Raw genomic sequence first — 23,460 nt, 5'->3', positions numbered from 1 at the left:
TAGCAGCTCGCAGCTACATCAACCGCTGCTAACATAACACAGCGCTGACTGTTAGTGGACGAGTTGCATTGCGGATAATATTATGGGAAGAAAAGGATAATAATAGGCTTAAAAAAAAAGCTGATATCATAGGTTTGGATGCATTTACTGCATTTCCTTTTTTCTTTTTGTTTTGTTTTTTACGTTTTAGCTTGAGCCTGTTAATGCCATAGGCATGCAATGCTAAATGGGTTGAGTAATATTTTAATCAAAAGTGAGAAAAAAGGCCAGAAATGAGGGCAAGTAATACATTACCTTGTCTATTCAAGTGACATTCTGCAACACAATGTCATATGCTGCAGGCGTACAGTGATAAGCAACTCTGCCTTCAAATCTAATTCAATGTTAAAAATGCAGCGGTTAAGTTAACACTGTGAGTCCAAACTATTAAAAAAGACAGAAATCAATTTCCGACTGAATTTAGGACTTCTTGTGAACAGAACAATGCATACACCCCCATGGATAGTTTTCTTTATCACTGAACCATCACAAAGATGTGACTTCAGGTGTTTTTAATCATGTGCTGAATCACATCACATCCACGACTGCACGCTTGATTGGATTAATTCCCGTCAGCTGTTTTCATCCTCCTGCTGTGATGGATGATTTTTGCCACTGTCCATCAATGTGCACCACCACCGCCATTTCTTTCCTAATTTTAGGGCAGTTAGTATAATATCTATTTGATGTCCTCCTTCGATATTGATTGTAACCATGTTAAAGGGGCATTATGTAGTTTTGGAGAAGAAATGCAAACTCGAAATTATAATATTCATAATATTAATAAGGTAATAATATCAAATCTTAAAGTCTGAAATTAATTTATATTTTCCCTAACCGAATAAACAAGTTGTTCTCAGAGGACAATAAGGTCCCCAGAACACTGTTTGAAGCTAGACAGAATCAAACAGTATGAAATTGTGTTGTCCTTTAAGGTCAGTTTGTTTTTTCAATCTTGAAAATGAAGAGAGTTTCTTTAATTCAAATATCAGCCACTGAAGAGGGTTCTCCCCTGATTAAATTCCAGTTCCTACTTTGAGGAGCTGTGTACTTCCATACTTGAGGTGTTTTTTAAGTTACCAAGGCCAATTTCTTGTTTTTGCGCTGGAGTCAGGGTTTCCCTCAACAGACCTTACAAACAGCATATCAAACAGATCTTAATTTGTCAAACACAAGGCCTTTTTTCATTAGTATGCTTTCAAAGGGATTTGTAAGATGTATGATATTGATTCTTCAACTCCTCAGGCCAATAAACTATCCGAAATGAAAATGAAAATGCTGAGAACTTTATCAAAACCTTAAACTTGAATTGCCCCAATTCGAAAGGACTTTGATATCTCTATTTGGTATGTAAGGGTATCAAAACATACTGTCAAGCTTCCTCTAGAGACAGTCTAACATGACACATTTGAGTGCATTTACTGTATTTCATCTGCATGCATGCATACAAATGCACATAACATTAAACAGTCTTGCCCTTTTTTTCCCCCTGAAAGAGCAGATCAGCAGATATTAGTAAAGAGATGAGCTGAGTGTGTTGTGACACAGAGTTTGAGTCATCCTGCCTCTGCAACTTATATACAGAATGTGTAAATACTTATGCAGCCTGTATGTGGGTGTGTATAGTATGTGAAAATACTGTAAATGGGTGCTTTTGTTTATTTTTTACTCACATATACAGACAGGCAGCTGTCCGGACCACTGGTTGTCTTGGAGACAGATTCGAACTGATGAGCCTATTAGCCGAAAGCCAGGCAGACACTGATACACAACCGTATCACGGTATCCGAAGTTCTCCCCTATCACCTGGCCGTTCACGATGCCCTCTGGGATTCCACAGTGACCAGCTGAAAGACAGAGACACAGGCCAATAAGGAGACTGCAGGCAATGGTGTGAAATTGTGAACTGGAACGCAGAGAAGCTGCTCTAGATACAATTCAAAATGTTAATTCTGGAGCTGTTGTCCAATATGTGCCGATATGAAAACTATTGGCATCGGCCTCACCTTGTTCATTCATTCATTCTGATGTTTAATATCTAGACCTCTCCTGTATCTATAACATGTAGAGGTCAGAAGCTAAGAAGCAGATCAGTGAACATGAGCACTATCTGTATTAACTTTGCATAAACAATTTTGATTTTACAAAGACATCTTCTTGTTTTGCTTTCGATCTTTTTATTTGTTTGCTTTTACCTTTTTTTGTGTGTTGACCAGACACGTAAATATCTAAAAATTGCACGTCATATTGTACCCAGAGATGTGTTCTCTGGGTTATTTTCTAGGATACAAAAAACAAAATTGGCAAAACGGTAACGTTTAATCAGGCCTGGGAGTTTTAATCAAACCCTGAGGGCTGGTGCACCTTCCTGGATAAGGAGACAGTTTGCTGCCTCTCTGTGGGGGCACTAACATTTTAAACATCTGCTGAAACCTTTTGCAAGCCTGTAAAAGAAGGCAATTGCAGCTTGAAACCTGGTTTACTCTTTATATGAGAAATGTCGCAGTGGGAGCTGAACAAGTACTCCGTCTTCACAAGATATCAGCCGCTGTCATAAATTGGATCACCTGTTTACGGTGAGGGCTCAGATGGCCAGTCGCCCTCGACAGCATTTTCACAGCTGTGTCACTGTTCTTGGCAATACATCCAAAAGCGTCTTCATTTTGAAACAAAGAAAATGTCCTCTTAAAGAATAAGACTTTAACTGGTGGCTGCTTAAAGATGTGCGGGCCTCTTTACTCCGTGACCATACCAATTCTCAGAGGTCTGACTGATGCACAGTGCTAATGCAAGACGTTTTAAAAAGCGTTTCACTAAGTAGAGAGGAAATGTGTATTTTCTGCTCTGAGAGAGTTTGGATTGGATATTGATTTTATTCTTTACAGTAGATAAAACCTGCACTGTGTCCCTGATGTCAGCAAATGCTAACGATTTCACAGACAACCAGGGAAGTGGGGGAGAACGGGAAGAGAAAAGGTTGCCGGGTCCACCTTTGTCATTTTTTTTCACAGTCTTTGAAGTGTTGATTACAGGAGTAAAAGGGCAAAGCTCAAGTGAGCAACACTTTCCTTTCTTGAACATGTTGCAGAAAGTTATGTTTCGGAGAGAGGACATGTATGTTCAGCAGGTTTCCACATGGTATCAAAGATCCTACAATAAAACATCAGCAGAATAAAATAACAATAAAAGTAACAAAGTAAAATGCTCTGATCTGGCCTGTTTGAGTTGGAAGTGCAGAGAAATAAAGTCATTCCAAACCATCATATGCAAATTACAAACGTGAGCTTGTCTTTTGTGCATATTTTTATTTTTTTTTTAAAGTGTCTTTATTAATTTGTTTAATGATTTAGGGATCGTTTTACAAAATCAGCTTTAATTACCCAGATGACTGGAAGCAAAATAAGTGCACAGGCTTACATTTTAAATAAGCAATACAAGCACAGAAAAGCTACTTTGTTTTGAAGGATAATAAGAAAAGTTATTGAATAAAAAATGCTGTTTATAGCACTTTTTAGAGCTCAATTTATTTACTTTTGACAGAATGATGCCTCCTCATCAGTCTAGGTTAAGTTTCATTGAACTTATTGCATCTCATATCCCCCTCACCCTGTGAAGTATTCTGGGAAGCGATGTTTCGACTGAGGATTCATGGAGAAATGACAGCGCCGTGTCATAACATCTGTTACCTCTGGCTGGCGCACTGACAGAAGAAAGTAGCTGCTTTTTCCTGGCTTTATAAATAAATAAAAAAAATAAATAAAAAAAACTGGAAGCACAGCAGAAGCTCGCTTATGTTAGTCTTGCTGCGAGGGTGGACGAGGGCAGAGGAAAGCAGCTGGGCAGCCAGAACAGAGGTGTACGCATCTTTGATACCTGTCCTCATTAGATTGTCTTGAATTACACATTTAAAACTCTCTTTCAAATGATCACTGTAACATATCTCAACATACTGCAATATGTTTGAATACATTAGTAGCTCTAGTAGTCGCGTACCTAAACACCGTGTTTCCGTTCCACTCCAAAGCCCAGATGACAGGCACTCTCTGACAACTGACCCCACCAGCATGAAGCCAGCATCGCAGGTAAAGATGGCTGTAGCGCCAAATGTTGTCTGAGTACCAATCTTCTTCCCATTGGGCGGCGATGGCAGCTCACCACAGGATATAACTGGAACACACAGCCAGACATCAGCACTTTAAAAGCAGTTGTGCACCAATTTAGAGCCAAGTTAATGCCAAGTTAATTTGACTTGCTGGTAGAGCTCATTGGTTTCAGTTTGGATTGCTTGCCAATGATGGTTGGATGTTGAACACACAAATTTTGTGGCCAAGCTTTTTTTTGTTTGTTTGTTTGTTTGTTTTTCCTTCTGTAGACTCAGAAATTACCAGTGAAGAAAATAACAGTACATTTTTAAATGTCACAGAATTCTTAAAAAAGAAAATAGCATTGATTCAAAATGTCAAGGGTTACCCACAAGAAAAACAGAAGATGAGGAAAATGTCAGGGACACTATGTGAGGTTACAGAAGGGATTAGATGAGCAAAATGTTTTCCTTCATAAAAATAACTCAATAAAAAATAATTCAAATTCAAATAGCTAATTCAACATGAACTTAATTAAGCACACAGAACTAGTATTGGAAAACAGGGAATTTAAAATGTCAACCTTTTACAGCCAATTCCTTTTTGTGCACAAGTCAGGCACTATCACTTAGAGTATGATTGCATTCATTCTATGAACCAACATTATGCGGAAATCTACTCACCTTGGCAGTGCGGTCTCTCATTTCTCCAGCTCCACATGCCATTGGCTAAGCACTGGATGTGGGCGGGGCCTAGTCTGTAGTATCCCGGGTCGCAGGTGAACACAATGCGAGTTCTGTACTCGTAGTGTGAGCCGTTGACGATCCTCCAGCGGCCGTGCTCTAGAGAAAACGAGCCGATGCTGGGACAAACCACCACTGCAGTGAAAAGAGATGGCTAGTTAATTTTCATTGCTTGAACAATGTGTATTTTCTAAGTCAAGTAAGTCAACAGCAGCAACACAGTCAGGTTTGGTTTTAATACACTATGGCCAATGTTACGAACCAGAACATCGTGGTATCTTATTGTGGTTGCTCCACGTCCCATCAGGCTGACAGATAGCTGACGTCAGCTCTTTACTGGACAGTCTGTACCCATCGTTACAAAAATAGGAAACTCTTGTTCCGACGGAGTAGTCAGCTGTTAAAACGCCGCCGTTTATAGGAGCCTTGGGTGCCCCGCATGAGACAGCTAGGGGGAGGACAGATAACACACTGTTTGAGAAGACAGCATGCAGGCAGACACACACAGAGGCCCCAATGCACACTTATGTCTGTCATGGAGGTAAGGTTTGATGTGGTTTTTGTGTGAGATGTTTTCGGGGGGAGTCAAAGCCGCCACACTGTATTATATATCGGTAAACAAGCTGCCGTATCTTCTTCAACGAAGCTATCAAACTAAAAATACACAATTAAGAGATGCTTGATCTCCGCTTCCAATCAGTTCTAACAAAATACATCCATCTTTGCTGAGCATGCTGCTCAACAGTCCACAGTGGTTTTAAATAGACTGGTTTGTAGAGCGCCGCACCGTGTAATTACACAGTGTCGACAATCTGCTATACATCCTTCATTTGACTTTCTATCAATACCAGCTCCGGGCTGTGCCTTCCTCCGGTTATTTGAAGAGTAGGATTAGACGCCAGCAGGTGTAAGCTAAAAATCAGTCTTTGTGAAAAATACTGTCGTGGGCTACACTCTGAAAATACGTACATAAAGAGACGGGAAGTGAAAGAAAGCAGGTTCTATTGGCGTTAGAGACAGTAGCCACAAAGCGGGTTAGCAATGAACTTCATTGATTGTCGACAAAATTGCTTTAAGGGGCTATTAGCTGTGTTAGCATTCAACTGCATGCCACTGTTACAGCTAGCTAATCTGAATAGTTCAGTAGTGCTCCTCTATAATCAATTTCTTATGTTTCAACACTGATCACATGTATCGTCATCAGAGCTAGCTGACATGAGCTGTAGCTGTGAAATCTTTACAAACTACATTTCTCAGTGGTTTGGTTGGTGATGTGCTGAAAAATCTGAGGGCGTAGGTTTCAAGACGTATAACATTAGATCATAAGCTGTAGATGGGTGATTTTAGCATATTTAGACATTAAGCATTTGAGTGGGAGAAAATCATTGCTGAGAACAGAGCGCCCTTTGAAAGGTCTCCTTAATGTGTCATATTGAGAGGTTAATGAGCAATCGCACCTTGACACGCAGGTACAGGAGAGTCCCACGCGTGGTAGCCGAGTGATGTGCGGCGGCAGGTGGCTGTGGCGTTCCCTATGAGGCGGTAGCCGCGATCGCAAGCCCAGCGCACCACGCTGTTGACGTGGCCGCCGCTCTGAGAGGAGATGGAGCCGTGGAGCGGGGAGTCTGGGGTCGAGCAGTACAGGGCTGGAGAGGAGGAAACAAAATTGGAAGAAGAAAAAAACAACTCAGAATTGAAACGGCTTCTCATGTGCTGGTTTGCTGCCACTGAGACGTTGAGTAACATCAACAGTAATCATCAAGTTAACACTTTTACTGCCCAAAATATTTTCGTGAGCAGAAATGTTAATGACAATAGCAGTCATTATACCTCTCTGGCATGTCTTATAATCCCAGTCTTTCAGCCGGTTAGGATCTATCCGACATGATGTATGAATGCTAAATACCATAAATGATAAGTGTCTCTCTGCAGAGCTTTTGGGTCGAACAATCAATGAGTAGAGTCACAGCAGACATGCAGCCATTACCAGACACACTACCATCAAAGTCATCAATGGCTTTGTGCAATTTTATGAAATATTCATACACAGAGAAACATTAATATTTTACTCCAGGCCATACGGACAGCTACAGGTAACACAAGAGGGAGTACTGCTGCAGCCACCAGCAATCGAGCGACGAGTTTAGCTTCATCTAAGTTTCTAGGTCTGTTATTTATAGACTGCGTGCATGCAGACATCTCTGTCTGTCTCTATGGCAGAAGATATACTGTGGGCCCTTGCACAGTGATGTCATATCTTGTGTAGGTTTCCAGTTTTCCATTCGTCTGTGATTGGATAATGCCCCCACCCCCACCAAAAAAGTTCTTACATATTCGTAATAAGCCTGTATCATATGTCCCTCTGGTCTGCCTCTGGTCCAGTGTCACAAATTTGTGTCGAATATACACAAACGGTGTCAGCCATGTTTTGGACAGTTTGTCAGCGCCTTCCAATTAAAGTTCTCTGAAATGCACATTTCTAAAAAGCAGTAAAAGTTTGAAGTTGATGACCACAGAAAGTGCTGGTGTCACTGAACCAGAACATAGGCGGAGCAGCTGGCTGACAAGCCATCGATGCAGGGACTCTCCCATGTGGTATTTTCAAGATTAGTTACTATTAAACTGCTGATTTCAATCACACAAGTGTTTTTTCTCCTTTTTATTGCTGTCACAATGAACCACCAGCCCATCTACTATACTATATATGTATAAAGACAAAGTGTCCCTCAAAATAAGTTGGCATGCCTGAACAATGAGAAGACTTCCATGATACTGAGAGTTAAATATTTGCCTGGTAATAAAAAAAAACTGAGCACCGTTGTTTTCTCACAGTGGTGGCAGGAGTACTGTGTCATACATTCGTCTGATTATGCAAGTAAAAACAAAACAAAAAACTAACAAACATCATTAAGGAAGTTGAACCATGACATTTGTAGGCTTACAACACGTGTCTTACAACTCTTGCAAATGCTCACATTAATCACCGCTACAAAAGAAGGTTACTGAGTGCGAGCGTCCCGGGAGGCTTTTATGTTATTATTGAGCGTATAATTCATCATACAGAACAGTAGTGTTTTAAAGGTTAAAGAAGCAGCCTCCTCACTAGACTGGATGAAGTGGAAAAGCAAACTAAACAGGTAATAGTCTCCCCTTCTCCTTAAATGTCAAGGAATGCCCTTGAATGAAGCACTCAAGGCTCATTACCCAAGTGCTTAATGCCCAACAGTCTCAGGTTATACTTAGCAGGCCCAGGTGCAAGACTGTGGAGATGTACAGTAAAGATTGCTGTAAAACAGCAGCTGTGCTCATCAAGCCAAGCTTGAATGATAAAAGTTCAAAACTAACCCCGTAACGCAATAAAGGAAACTGCTTTAGGAGACAGACAGAAGCGAGGTCAGAAAGTGAGCAGAATGTGAGGAAAAACTTTTTTTTTTTTAATACACTTTCTTCATCGTTCTCTATTCTCCCTGCAGATTTCATATACGTTGAACAAATTGCGATCAATTTGCCAACACAACTTAGAGCTCTTGTCCCTCTGTCTTTCTGTCTGTCTCTGTCTACTTCTGTCCTTATATCCATGCAGTATTAAGATATAAAGTAGTAGTAAAGTAAAGTTGGGATACATACTTTGGTACTCACCAACATAGCGAATTTTGAAGCCTTTCTTGTTCGTGCCGTGATCTGAGGACCAGCGGACGAGGAACTGGTGGCCAGAGGTTGTGATGTTGAAGGGCGTTGGCAAGTCGCCGCTCAGCGTCGCCAGGATTTGACTGTTGGGTGTCGAACCTGAGAGAGATCATGATAAAGGGAGAGGAAAAGAGGAAAAGACCTTTATTACCTTTGAGGAAGAAAGTGTGTCTGAGTGTGTGTGTGTGTGTGTGTGTGTGTGTGTGTGTGTGTGTGTGTGTGTGTGTGTGTGTGTGATTAAAAAAAAAAAACAAACAAAAAAAAAAAAAAACTACAGGACTTCTTGGCTGAATTCTTACGACACTGTGTGTCAGTGTTGTGCTTTGGGCTGTGTAGTTCTTTTAGTGATTTTTTACCATCAAAAATCTCCAACACATCAAACTCTCTCTCCGTGTGGAAACTTTCAAATGTGATGGTGACGTTGTATCCTTTCTCTACTGTCACGCTCCAGGAACACATCTGGAGGTTAGGGTAGCTCTCTGGCCAACCGGGACTCAGGATGACACCTGACGAGTCGTACCGCACATCATGTGCGGGACATTGGACTGCGGACAATAATGACGGGAGGGAAAGGTTTGTGTTAGATGGGTGCACAATTATTTTGTAAAATCTATTACAAACACACTGAAATTGCTTTTGCACTGACATACACACACCTTGGCATGTTGGTGGTGCCGCATCCATCTGAAGTCTTTCTCCGAGGCGACATGTTAGAATCTCACTGCCGACCAGTGAGAATCCAGGATTGCATCTGTACCTGATGATGTCACCTGGATGCACAAAATCAGTGCGTATGGTCAAAGTTGTAAGAAAGCAAAGTCGAGGCAGCAAGAACGAAATGGTGCTGTTTACTTTGTAGCAATATGGAGAAAAAGTACTTTTCCTCCACTACACTGACAACTATTCTATTCGATTAACGATTTGTTTTATTATCGACAAATCTACAGATCATTTTTAGAATTAATCTAACCGTTTAGTCTATAAAATGTCACAAAGATGTGGAAAATGCTCATAAAACTGTTCAAAAAGACATTTTCTTCATGAATTATAATAAACAACAAAGCAGCCATTCCTTAAAAGAAGCCGGAAGTAATGTTTGTCATTTTTTGCTTGAGAAATCTTTTTTTATCTCTCTAGACAAGACGATATTTGTTCTCGTATCAGAAACTGTAAAGTTATAAGACCCAAGTTTGCTTCCTCCATCAAACTGACATGTCAAGAGGCACTGCAGTCAGACAGCAAACTCACCTATCTCCAACTCGCCGTCCTCCATCAACATGACAGCGTTGGGCACTTCTGGAGGAGGCTGGCAAACCCTTAATTGGTAGGCTAGGAGAAGAGACACAGCAGAGGAGAGCAGGGAGGACAAAGAGAGGGACATCGTGTCAGAGGAAATGTGTTCGGTAAAAATCTCAAAACTTCCTGATGTTTCCAAAGTCACTTTTTTTTTTTCACTATGTGAATGTTTTAAATGTAACCTTTTTGGTTGACCTGCACTAATGTGCCGTATCCGGCTTGCCCAGAGAACTGCGGCGAGAAATCTTCAGCAAACCAAACAGTTACATAACATGTTTTTTTTTCTTTCTATCTTATTTAATCGAGCCTCGTTTCAGTTTAACTTCGCGTCTTTTTTTTTTTCAAAGTTCAGGTGGTCAGGTCAGCAAAGCGCGGAATCAAAAAACTGAGTGGTTACACAGATACAGCACTGCCTTGACTCATAAAAAGGAACTGACTTCACAGCCACTGAGCTGAAGGCTGTAATCAATATTACTGCATGACCATAGATCACTCACTAACAGAGAGTATGCGTGTGAGAGAGAGAGAGGGAGAGAGAGAGAGAGAGAGAGAGAGAGAGAGAGAGAGAGAGAAAACAGAAAGACCCAGACAGAAAGAGGGGCGGACTACGGGTGAGAGAGGGAGGAAGGGCTGAGAGCTGTAAGTCAGGATGAAATTGACTATGAAAATGAGACCTGCCAATAGTATCTGCTGCTCTCATGCATATCAAAGCCCTGTGGTCCGCGCGTGTGTGTTCGTGCGTGCGTGGCGAGAGGAGAGGTTCACTGTGAGCAGTCATTGATCTCACTAAGCTTCAGGACCGCTTTTTTTTAATAGCTACTCTCACATTCACGTCACATCGGCTTTTCTCGGCCTCGCGTCCATGACAACATTATCCACCTCTGTACGGTCCTCGCCTCTGCATGGGAGCGCTGGCATTCAGAACCTTGACCCAGAGATAAACAAATGGAAGGACAATGACACAGATAAACATCCCCAAACAGTGGGTTGATGCTTCCTTTGGGGTTCGTGTTGGCATTTCAAACCAAAACTGCACTTTAACAGCTGTTTCAGATGCAAACTGTGACATTCTGAGTTTCGGTTGCGTCAGCGAAGGACACTGAAGAATGTTAGAAACTCTGTCCCTTGTTCTATCAAGTTCCTGCCGAATTAATGGTGCATACACTTGAATTTATCAAGGATGAAGGCCAGACACCCGGCGAAAAACATTTGTTTTATTTCTTTTTCATGCACAAGTCAAATTGAAATACTGGGATATTCTGCTTCTGCGTCTCCTTCAAGACCAGTGGAAAGAAAACATTGGAAACTAGTGGAAAGAAAATTCTGGAAATGTGTGCAAATGAATATGTTAATACATGTTTTGATGCAAATGCAATGGAAAGGGGGGATGGAGCGCCGCATTAAGTGGCTGTATTTTTTCAACAACACCTTTGACTTACACAGCCTAACATGCTTATTGTTTGCACAAAACGAGTTTCTCTGAGCGCTAAATCCATTTCAGTAGGACTTCAATCCCTAAACTTTCCAATTTCATTCCTATCTGCTACAGATTCTGAAATTTAATCCACAGAGATTTGTTAATATTACTATTTTATGGTTGTAAACTGAAGTTTCAGATTAAGTGATCCAAAATGCATTCTATTAGAACTTTGGACCCTAACATGTATTCAAAATGAAAGAAGAATTTCTTCATTCAGCGTTCATATTTTAATTCTGCAAATGTAGCAAATTAAGGCTTATTTCATTACATAATGTTTACCAAAAAAAAGTGTCTTAAAGTAAATGATCAACTGTGGAAGTTTCATGGCAATAACTCCAAGATGATGTTTTTACCCTATTTACCTTTAGTGACACATCTCCACACGATCACACATGTTGCCCTCCTTGAGCACCTGCCTCTCACTCATGCCTGTCTCACCTGTTCTCTTGTTACAGTGTCCATCAAAACAGAAGAGACAAAGTAATACTAACAACCGCTGCCACGCATGTCATCCCTTCCCTGTCTTATCAGTCTTCCCCTGTCACTCTCCTACGTGCAATCTCCAATAAAGCAAAAATCGAAAATAAACTTGAACCCATCAGATGGTTATTGTTCCCGTGTGAGGGTGACAGCTGACAGTCACAACCTGCCGACGGAAATTCATTAACGGCGTGGCATCTGTCTGAAAAAGCAAAGCTTGCGCGCGACTTGATGTGTTTTCATTAAAAAGCACTGAGCGGCAACTCTTATACAAGCGGCGAATGTAAGTCTCATGAGGGCGAAAGTTCTATATGTGCGTGCACTTGTGTTTGTATGTGTTTGTGTGAGTAGGAGGGAGGAAGAGAATTAGATGTGGAATGTGGAAAGTGTTGTGAAGGGTACGTACGCTTAGACTCATTCGAAGCCCTTCTGTCAAATTAAAACCTCACACACAAAACCAAAAAAAAAGCAAGGAAACTTTCCAGTAACCCAACAATTCTGACAAGGATGAAGAATACAATAATCACTTCTTTGCGGTCTGGTTCCCCCCCCAGTGCAATGCCAAAATAAAACAACAGCCTTTGCGGTTTGACGACAATGCATCACGATTGCTGCCGAGAGCACGTAAGATTCATCTGAAACTATTCTCTCAAACTCTCAAAGTGTACTACATCTGGCTATTTTGACATGTGAGACATAGCTTCAATAAACACTAGAGTGTGCACATATGGAAGAAAAAGTACCTGTTCAACATACTTGATACTTTCACAGTGTATTTAACGATCCTTACTCTGCCTCTTAAATCAACAAAGGAAGGGTAAGTCTCATGTCCTATGGGGACGTTTAATAGTTGAGTGTATACGGTAAGCACATAAAGTATCATGTCATTCCTCAAATCTTCAAGTCAAAGCATGATTTAAAAACATGATCATTTGACTTAAATGTGTTATCATGACAGGAGACGGATAGGGGATAAAACAGACGGACCAAAGTGTTTGAAGATTGATGCTTGCAGGCAGACAGGCGAAACAGGAAAAAAGATGACCAGGGAGGTTTTTCATCTTAACAGCAGTTCCAAAAAAAAAAAGTGGGGGTATCTAAGTGCACTGAAGGACCACGGTAAAAAGATTGAACTAAAATGAAAGACTGAATGCCGTAGAGCATTTTGACACGGAGAGTGTTCGTATGTGAGTAAGACCACAACATTTCTATATAAACGGCTTTCGTGCATTGTTTCGTTAAAATGTTCAATTCACAAGTCTAATTGTCTTTATTGAAGAAGCTACAGAGTCACCTTGTCCCTTTAAATGATGAATCAGTTGCATGACTACTATACTAATTAAAATCAAATCATTTAAAAGCAATAAGAAATTAGAAAATTAGAAAATCACAAAGTTTCTTTTTTTTTAAATTGTGTTGTGCTTTTCAAGGCTATTAAAAGTCTTTTCTCCTCATTTGATAGCAGTTCTAGAGAAGAACATAAATGATAACTGGAGGCAAACAAAGACAAGATTAATGTTCACACCCAGGTTAGGTTGAAAGATTAATGAATTTTGTCAGTGAAAGTTGCTGTCAAAGGCAAACAAACTTTGTGCAAAGTTAATTTCGGTCCAATCATAGCAGCATTTATATAGCTAATGGCATTGGGAATATAGGTTTACACTTGCCGTAAGCTTGCCTTATACTGATTGCTAACCTCACGGGTTACTGCAGTATTTTACCAGAGTATGTGGACAATAAACCAAACAAGTAATACATGAAAAGTGGCTTTAATACCGCCCAAAAGTAAACCACACCACAGACTTTATTTATGGGTTCTATGACTCACATTTAAAGTAACCGGATAAACAGGAGTGATGGCACTGACGAATGAAAGAGGATTCAATCAGATTGATAGAAGCTGCGCGATGCTGACCAAAGACCACCGTTGTCTGTAACGCTAAAGAGAACCTTTGGGCAGACAATGTCAACTCAATTCATAATAAAATGACTATCAATAGCACTGCTGTGACTAATATCTCATTATTGTGTGTGGGATGGGACAAAGATGCTGGCTTCAATCAGAGAGTAAAAAGCTTGAGAGGAAGAAAAAACAACATGAGTCAGAATGAGTCAAGGGAAGCAGGTCTGAACGGAACGTAATGAGGAAGAAGTTGAAGAGAGCCTTACAACAAACAGATCGATGCCGTCACTGCAGCTACGGCTAATGACTGCATTATAGTTTTACCGCTATACCTCGGGACAACCGAGCAAGAGGCAGCAGTTAATGAGAATGGCATTTTTAACTGAACAACAGAATCAAACAATATCCCCAGTTACTGTATGCATTTATGAGATCGCTAGCTCTGTGGTACATCTGATGATGTTTTTGCTTCCTTACCATGGTAGCTCAAGACAAAGAAGCCGGCTCCAGAGAAGTCGGAGTGGAATTTGATGAGGATGATGTTAGAGGTCGAGTAGACGGACTCCAAAGCTGTGTTCCCACTAAATTGGCCAATCTGAGGAGACGACTGGTCTGGACCATCCCTACAGGAAAACAAAGAGGGAAGAAACACACACATAGAAAGCTTGTGTTACAAAGAGGGTACTTAGAGACTAAAGGCCCATAAACAAATGGAGCTTCTTTATAGAACAATAGGCAAGAACAGTCACCCTAAAACATAATTTGAATAAGTTACTGCAGTCATCTCTGACAGTTAAATGGCTATTTGGGAACAGGAAATGGTTTCTCCGAGGCTAGAAACAAAGATGGAAGTGGCTTGATGATATTTATGAGACAAAACGTGGAGATGCTCCATTGACTGCGAATGGAGTCGGACACTGTATGACAAAGCGCCGGCGCCCAGAGTGATTGTGCATGGCTGCAGGCTCATATTCCATCTCGAAACAATCCAAACTACAATGTCACAAAGCCCATCCTTATAGAAAGAAAAAAAAAAAAACCCTGCACAAACTCAGATTCTAGCTCGCTCACAAAGGAGCAGCCCCTTTTTTTGTCTCTTGCTCAACAACACAGTTCAAAGCCCTGGCTCTCTCATTCTTGCTCTGGGAAGTTCATAAATATTGATTAAGCTGTCCTCAGATCATAAGAATAACAAATGTAAATCCTGTTGTAGACTTGGCTTTGGTTTAGTTTACTTCAGCCTGGCACTCATGAAAAGTTACACAATTAACACAGAAGGCAGACAGGAAGTTATCCGTCAACTGGCGGGTCAGGCTCTCTGTTGCGGTGTCGCGGGCATATTTCATCTTTAATGCCAAACCCGCCAGCTGTCAGGCTGGAAATAACCAATGGCACGGTCATTATCAGTGATTAAGAAGTATCATCGTGAGGTTAAACGAAATGATTATTTCCTGCTGTTAATTGTTTTTGGGTGAGGTCAGTTATACCTGTCGGGTTACATAAGGAATCATCCTCTTCTCTGATTCACATCGACTCTTTCAGAGTCATCAGATTAGTATCATGTATTGCTTCCCACTGCTGATTATCGCTGATGCTAACACTCCCTTACATTTATGAGCATATTATGGGAACATGCTGTGTAGAGAACAAAGAGCGCTTTCAATGTGTGAGGCGGTGTAACACGAGGCAACATCTGTGACATACATGATCGTTCTTAGGGTGATATCCTGTAGTAAGCCTCCCAGCATGAGACCAATTAGCAGACTAACTGACTGTCAGGTTGGCTGGTGCTGGACTGTGGAAACCGCTGCGAAAATCACACCTTTGCCACCGACACTGTGCTCTCTACAGGAAACCGCCGTTTGCGGCTGTGTGACTGCGATTGTGAGTCTTCTTGTTTCGTGTGTGTGCCGTTGCCGTCTTTGTTTTGTGTGAGTTCAGCAGTTTTATTCACTTTTCCAACTGACAGCGGGGTCAGGGACCTGCTGTGCGACTAAATCATTGAAGTCGGCTGTGGGTGGACTGCACATGGCTCAACCTTGTTATGGTGATTGTAGGTAGAAGGGCAGGCTGCATGTTGTAAGGTACATCCATACGCTCAACGAGCCACATCCCACAGGTCTGAGGAAAAAGGAGCTGTTGCACTTGGTATATGCAGCCATTAAAGAGCTGTGCAGCTAACGAGAGGCAGCTCTCTCATGTCAAGTGTTTGCCCAACAATACCTCGCACTTATATGATTGTATGATTGTGTTGTATAATGTAGCAGCATTTTGAGAAAAAAAGAGAATTTAAAATATCAGTCACTTAATAGAATGTCAATAGGCAGAGAATGACATGGCAATAATGTTGAGATTCTCTGGTTCTACAAAAGTTTTCCCCAAAGGAAGATAGACTTAACTGTCATTGTAACTAACCTCAGGTCACATAATGGGATGATTTATTCTGGTAGAGACTAAGGGTCTCACATTGTCCAATTCTTGGTATACCTGTCCTTCTCTGGAGGAAGGAGACTATCAAAGTAATTATTTTAGACAGTCAGTGTTGGACACTTATGGATCATCCAGGTCCTCGTCAGGGGAAGGGTGAAACTGCGTCCCCGGACTTTTCTCAGCAGATAACAGCAATTTCTTTTTTTTAGCTGTAAAATTGTTCTGAGAGCTGCGTAGACAGCCAAGCCTGGAAAATCTGGAAGGCTGTTAGCGCTAACATCATTACAGGCTAACAGAAGTACAAGACAGACATTTGGTCCTTCTGCGTTGGTCTAAAAATACATGTTTCAGCAGCACACCATTCCTTACCCTGCTGTTGTTGTGTTGTCCCTGCCTAGCCCTGCCTCTCCGTGTCTGTGTGCCAGGTGACGTTTCTAAACTGTTGATGCTGCTCCCTGCCGTCTATTTATAGGAGACAGGCTTTAGCTATAGAGAAGGGGCAGCAACATGGCAACCCGGGAAAAGATTGTGCAGTCTCTTTATAGTTCCGCTGCCGTCTTAAATCAATGCTACCATTTAAGCACATAGTGTTACCAATGGCTTCTCCCTGCAATAAGACTATTGAGGGGAGAAGCTGATTGCTGGACAGGCAGCGAGAGAAGACGGATTGTACATAACACATAAGACCGACTGCGACTTAGAGATATCATGAAGAACCCAGGGACATAAATCGAGACGGGTAAAACATGACAAGAAAGAAATCATGTCAGGGTGACTTTATATTCAGGGGGAGATGTCTGTAGTCATAGTAACCCTTGCAGGAATTTAGCCAATTAGTGGCCAGTGCTGAAAAGATGTTAAGGAGCATGACATCCTGTGTGAAAGAGAGAATGTGTATGTGTGTGTGTGTGTGTGTGTGTGTGTGCACGTGGCTGATGTTTTTTTGAATATGTGGCACATATAAAATGGCTATTCACTCAAATGAAAAAAAAAAGGATCACTTCTCAGTGAAATAGATCTCGATGAAGCAGAACAATATTGAAAGGAAGCAGCACGTAGCCGGGATCAAGAGTCAGTTAACAAGTAGAGTGGAAATGGAAAAAAAATTGAAAGAAAATATGAAAATAAATAACACCTACCAGACGGTAATGTAGTCGTATATTGGCTCGGTGCTCAGCACGGTGAAATTGATGTAGATCCCGTGTCCAGGAGGAACTCGAACGCTCCACACACAGTCCTGGAAGTTGGGGTACTCCTCGGGGTGACCAGGAGAATAAATGGTTCCATTTAACGATGTGATGTTGCCGCCACAGAGAGCTGTGAGACAGAATATTAACAGAATTACCTTTAATGTATTACCAGCAAATTAGAATTGCCTTCATGAAGCTTTAGTAATTGCCTGGATGACTGAGAGAGAACACATCTCTGTCAGTCCTATAATGACCACTGGATAACTCCTTAATACCTTGAATAAATTGTCAGTATAGCTTTACAGGTATTCCTCTGAGTGATAGTTTTGCTCTTCGCAGCTGAGAGCCATAAGACTGAATTTAACCAGCTTTTTAAATTAAAGGTCCACGATTGAGCGTTAATGCTCCACAGTCTGAAAGCCTTAAAATGAAAATAAGAATAACAATAATTGGATTAGTGAGCAGCTACTTATCATTAAGTTAGAATAATATTATCTATTGATATAATTTCACTGCTGGAAATGAAAAACAAGAAAATGCCTGACACAACTTCTCATTTTTCTTATTTTTCTCTACTTTGCTTTCTGTGCTGTATCTGCAGTGTACGCTCTCTGTTTAATAATGGTATAATACTTCAATGGAGATGGAAACACCATTACCAATATCCACAACAGTGATGATATCAGTGTTAAAATTCCATTTAAAAACATTCACGAGTGAGGAAGCCCAGGAGAAAGTCTGGCCCCCAAAAACCTAGTTTGCCAGTGAATATCTAGCTGTAAACATATGAAACATGTCAAGCCAAAGAAAAATACGCTACATTCAACCACATACAGACATCGTAACAGGTGCAAATATGACCGTCGTTATTACCTTCACATCGTGGTAGTGGGTGATTCCAGTTTCTGCTGATTCCATGTAAACATGTGAGCGATGCATCTCCGATCAGGGAATATCCAGGCAGACATTCAAACGACACCGTCATCCCAACACTGAAGTCTGTGCCAATCACAATGCCATTACGAAATGGCCGAGGGTCTGGGCAACTCTGGAGCTGGTAGGCTGGAGTAACAATAGACCAGATTAGTCATGAAAATAGTAAAAATACAGGACTAACAATAGTTAGTCTTGATGAGACATGTAGTGGATAGTCCAGACAGGAAAAAACATCATAATGTGGAAACAGTGCATTAAAATCAATCAAACCAATGAGTCAGTCAGGAGTCAAGGATGAAGATGATTAAGAGATTTTGGCATGCATTCTTTGGCTCTTTACAGGTCAACGCGGCAAACTTAATCTAACACCCAAAACACCAGCTGTAGCTGCCAAATGGACCACACTGTTGTTATCAATGTGATTTAATGAATGAATAATCACCTGAAATTAAGAATTTTTATTTTTGGGGCTCTACATAGATGTTGCACCACTATCATTCTACAGAAGCCCAGGACAGACGAACCCAACACTTCACGTTTTTAGCAGCCATCATCGTAGATGATGAGTATTTTGTTAGTTGCAATCTACAACCTCACCACAAGATGCCACAAAATCCTACAAGCCAGACCTTTGGGCACACTGGGCATGTTAAATGACCTTTCTCCTACTGTTTGTCAGAACAAATGCTGCAGAAACAAGGTCACGCTACAGTCATGTACCGATGCAGGGGAAAAAAAAAAAAAAAAAAAAGTTTTTCAGTTTTCCAAATAATTCTCCTGTTTTTATTCACCTGGAATGCTCTCATATTAATTGAGAAAAAAGTTTGCAATACTGAAAAACGATTAATTATTAAAGTAACGCTAAGCATCATGGTCTCCTCGACCCCTGAGCGTAATACAACTGCAGCAGCATGCGCAAGGTGAAGCCTTTGGTTTATAAGCCATCAGCATGTACGCAGTACAGAGTTGGAAACAAAAAATTCCTCTTGTACGTGCAAGATGAACAACTACTGCACTCCACAGCGTACATTTCAAATAAAACTGAAATGCTACAGAGAAACTCAAAAAAAATAACAGCTGCAGACTTCTAGATATAAATTAATATTGCTACGTTTTCTACAAGTGTATCATGCACCAGTGAAGCTCATACTTGTCCTTCTGATATTCCTAAAACACATTCAAATTAAATCTGACAGTCTGCCACTTAAACATTTTAGACACAGCGACTTTTCATAGCCATAGTAACAGGAGTCAAGCGTTTGCATGAGTGAAGAAATACATGTGCCTGAGAAAGACAAACATTAGCAGTATTAATAGTCCTATTTTAAACACTCCGGCAGTGCTCCTGTCATGAGATAAAAGCTATTATTCATCAGCCACTGTAATTTGCACATTAATTGAATTAGCTTAATGCACAAATGAGGCTATCTGCAAGATCTGTCATAATAAATATAAGACTGCTCAAAACCTTTTATAGCGTGACACAGAAAAAATACAAAACTTGTCTCATCACTGAAACTAATCCAAACGCGTGGACCTCCTTCAACCCTATAATTTTTTTTGGAAACCACTTTAACAGTCAAACAACATTTTTTATTGTCTATGTCTATAGTTTTACTGTTAGTCACTCCTGACAAATGAAGTCAGTCAAGGCCAATGTACGAATCTGTGAAGCAAATTTCGATATTGGCAACCTCCACAGTTTTCAGAAAGAGAAAGTCAGAATTCTGCACTTGTTTCCTCTGCTTAACAAATGATCGGTGTACAGAATAGGAACTTGCATAAACGATAGAACATTTACCTTGATATGTGATGTGGAACCCTGGCTTGTTCTGTGAATAGTCGCTGTGGAAGAAGAAGCTGGTCTGGTGGGTGGTGCTGAACAGCGGCTTGGGGATGAGTGGACCGCTGAACCGGTCGATGACCGAGCCCGTCTCCAGCGTTCCACTGCGAATCTCTAAGTAATCATGGATCGCCTCGGTGGAGAAGTTCAGAAACTGGAGATGGATACCTGAAGGGAGAACGCATCGCTCATGACATTTACAACAATCGGTAAGGCTTGACAGACAGAGAGGCTTGCAATAAAAGCATTAGTAGATGCTTCAGTCGTTGACAAAGTGGATAAAACCCTGCGACACTGATTGAGTGAGAGAGTGGGTGGGTAATTGAAAAAAATCAATCAATGAATAACATAGATGTATGAAGGGCGAGACAGAAAGAGACAAACACAGAACACAGACGCACAGACTAATGGAGAGCGAACCAAACATACTGTTTCCACGTTGACAGTGTTCCTTACCGAAGCCGACAGGTAAGTTGACTGTCCATGTGCAGTCTAATCCACTCGGGTAGTTGCCGGGGTAACCAGGACTTAGAATCACTCCACTTACATCTGTCATAGACCCACCACACTGGGCTGCACACACACACACACACACACACACACACACACACACACACACACACACAACAGAAAGAGAGGAAAAAAGGGGAAACAGTAGTTCAGTGTTGAAAGCAACCCTAACCCATCAAAAGCAGAAGGCTGACCTCAGCGAGTACAGCAGATATAATTCTCCTCTTCTGAAGAGTCTTCCGCTGGCAGGACACTTGAGTATCTTCGACCTGACATTTTGCATCATTTCGAATCAGACATTAATATTCTGAGTCTGAAATAAATGCCCTTCTTGAATAAATTACCATTGTGCACGCAGATATGTGTGTGTGTGTGTGCGAGCGTGCCTGTGTGCATGTGTCCGCTTGTTTCCTCTAGTTTGCCTCAGTGCATGCTGATGATCCGGCACACTGTGCATGTTTATGCCGGCAACTGGCTGAGCTTTGCATCAGTTTTGAAAGCTTAATCAAATTCTGCACAGAATACTAAATAATCAGCTCATCACAGAACAGTAAATTGATCAAACGGCTTATTTTTCCCCGAGAGTCAGGGCAGGCGATGGAGGCTGCTTGCATCATTTTCTGCAGCACACAGGTTTTGCATGCGTCTCCAGGCTCAATTGCATGCGGTGCGTGTGAGTGTGTGTGTGTGTGTGTGTGTGTGTGTGTAAAGCAGGAGAATACCTACCAAGACATAGCGGTACAGGGTAGTTCCATCTTCTCACGGGTCCAGGCATGCAGGTGATGTGAGCATTTCCCTAGAAATGTAAAAAAAAAGCAAGCACAGTCTATTATCATGTTACAGCTGGGAAATCACCACAGATGAACTTTGAATAATTTGGCCTCAAAAAATTATGTTTAATCTACTCAACAATAATATTCACATTTCGTAATAACAACCGAAGCCACGCCGTATGAGGCATGAGGAAGGCAAGCCTCCATTAGGGCTGTATACCGCACAGAAATCGGGCAGACCACACCAGAGACATTCATAATTCAGGAGTTGTGCAAACCACACCAGAGCTGTATGTTTAGCAAGGGCTGGGAAAACCACTCGAGAGCGGGGTTTCCTTCTGATTCACAGATTAAATAGTTCTTGGGTTGTGCAGCCAGGGGAAGAAAAGAGGGAATTGCGTCAATCAGAGAAGCTGAGCAACCTTTAATGATTTCAGTACAAATCTGGCAGTCAGTTCACATTAAACAACCGCAACTTGGAGTGCATATGGGTCTTCTGCATATCCAGAATGTCTATCCACCAATTACTGACAGTCCCGTGGTACAGCAGTAAGAAAAAACAGTATACACACTCATAGTTTTACCTGCAGAGAGTATCCTTGTTCACAAGAGAACTGTACGACGTCTCCCACCATAAATCTGTCCCCTTGTCTTATTCCGTAGCTCGGAGTCTGAGGCTCTGGACACGACTCCAGTCCAATAGCTGATAAGAAATGTGAAATAAAGTTCCAGTCATCGTTATGCATATATAGCATATGCCGCGGATAAAGCTGTATAGTAAAAAGACAAATAAATACCTGTATATTCCAGGTGAAAACCGGCAGCTGAGACGCTAATATCAGAGCTGAAGCTGAGATAGAGGTTGTTAGATGTGCTATTCAGCAGAGGGGGGATGGTGGTGCCTGAGAGCAAGGAATGAGGAAGAGAGCAACAGAGGACCCAAAATCACATTTTTTTTTTCTACCATTTTTCAGCTGAGGCTTGAAAGCAAATGATCTTAGTTATCTGACAGCAAAGGCAACAACAAAGCCCTCCCAAACCTACATTCTCACTTTTTTTTTTTTGGTTTGTGAAGTGCTCTCTGAGGAGGGAGCGGGGAATTACTTTTATATGAGACATCTGTTTTATTTGAAACCGCTTTTAAAATGTTGACTTGACCTACTTAGCGTGGCAAGGCGAAGTACAAAGTGAGACAAAAAAAAAAAAAAAATGGCGCAAAGAAAAAGCTGGTGCAACAGGGTGATTCTGTCAGGGCCCTTCACGGTAGAATTATCGGTGATGTTCGGGAATATTAGCCAACTCTAATCTCCGATTTCCAACCAGTGAGTTATGAGCGGAGCCTTGTTATGATTTACCCGTCGTTTTTTTTTTTGTTCAGTGGCAGGTGTGTGAACAAAACTTATTAAAGTTCCAGAGAGATTTTCTGAATGAACGGTGAATTAGGCCACGGGATGGTATTGGTTGCCTGTTGTGTGGGGGAATTAATTAGCAGCATTTCTGAACAGTCTGCAGCTTCCCTGCTGGTCGGGTTCCCAGAGAAAATCTCATTCATTATCATAATGGAATATAAAAAATGATTTTTTCCTTAATAATAAATGATGATTGATGATGAATAATGCACCGCATGGATTTAACCATAACCGTTGTTTTGGGACACGCGACAGTGTTAATTAACAGTTGTAACTGACAAGCCGAAAAAAAAAAGTTTCATCGGCGCCCTGAAAGTATTTACTCATTCAGACTTTTTTATGTGGACATGCTTCACTGTCACGGTCTTTTCATTGCTACAATATAATCTCTTATCCAGTTTGTCATAAAGATGTCAGGCCCTCCCATAGATTATTCAGCACAACAAGCAGATAATCAAAAGACTTTGATTCCCTAAAAGAAGTATACAAACTCCCAACAAGGTGCTGACTTGACAGCTTCTTGAATTATAAAAGTGAATGTTTTTTGAATGAACGCGAGTTTGTTTTTGAATAATCTTTTTTTTTTCATCAACAAAAGATGAGAAGAGAAAGGTGGTTTAGCCTTGCTTGCTTCTGTGTACATGAGTGGAATAAATAGT

The 23,460-nt window shown here is 41.1% G+C and overlaps 1 protein-coding gene across 2 annotated transcripts in view; it reads right to left on the bottom strand.

Annotated features, from left to right (window-relative positions):
* The window catches only part of csmd3b (CUB and Sushi multiple domains 3b), a 363,253-nt gene that overhangs the window by 32,124 nt on the left and 307,669 nt on the right, over positions 1-23,460 (bottom strand). For both annotated transcript variants that reach the window (XM_037092815.1, XM_037092814.1), the window contains 17 exons: positions 22,190-22,294; positions 21,977-22,095; positions 21,346-21,415; positions 20,566-20,682; positions 20,068-20,277; positions 18,204-18,392; positions 17,280-17,457; positions 14,188-14,333; positions 9,800-9,880; positions 9,208-9,321; positions 8,908-9,096; positions 8,492-8,650; positions 6,322-6,510; positions 5,127-5,312; positions 4,805-4,999; positions 4,033-4,206; positions 1,713-1,886 (listed from right to left, as the gene is read on the bottom strand). In XM_037092815.1, coding sequence (XP_036948710.1) covers positions 1,713-1,886; positions 4,033-4,206; positions 4,805-4,999; positions 5,127-5,312; positions 6,322-6,510; positions 8,492-8,650; positions 8,908-9,096; positions 9,208-9,321; positions 9,800-9,880; positions 14,188-14,333; positions 17,280-17,457; positions 18,204-18,392; positions 20,068-20,277; positions 20,566-20,682; positions 21,346-21,415; positions 21,977-22,095; positions 22,190-22,294 — 2,595 coding nt within the window. The remainder of the gene's footprint in view (positions 1-1,712; positions 1,887-4,032; positions 4,207-4,804; positions 5,000-5,126; positions 5,313-6,321; positions 6,511-8,491; positions 8,651-8,907; positions 9,097-9,207; positions 9,322-9,799; positions 9,881-14,187; positions 14,334-17,279; positions 17,458-18,203; positions 18,393-20,067; positions 20,278-20,565; positions 20,683-21,345; positions 21,416-21,976; positions 22,096-22,189; positions 22,295-23,460) is intronic.

This window comes from Acanthopagrus latus, chromosome 3, assembly GCF_904848185.1.
Source record: "Acanthopagrus latus isolate v.2019 chromosome 3, fAcaLat1.1, whole genome shotgun sequence".
Classification (NCBI taxonomy): Eukaryota; Metazoa; Chordata; class Actinopteri; order Spariformes; family Sparidae; genus Acanthopagrus; species Acanthopagrus latus.
The sequence above is the reverse complement of the archived record's forward strand: the minus strand, read 5'-3'. Positions and strand labels throughout refer to the sequence as shown.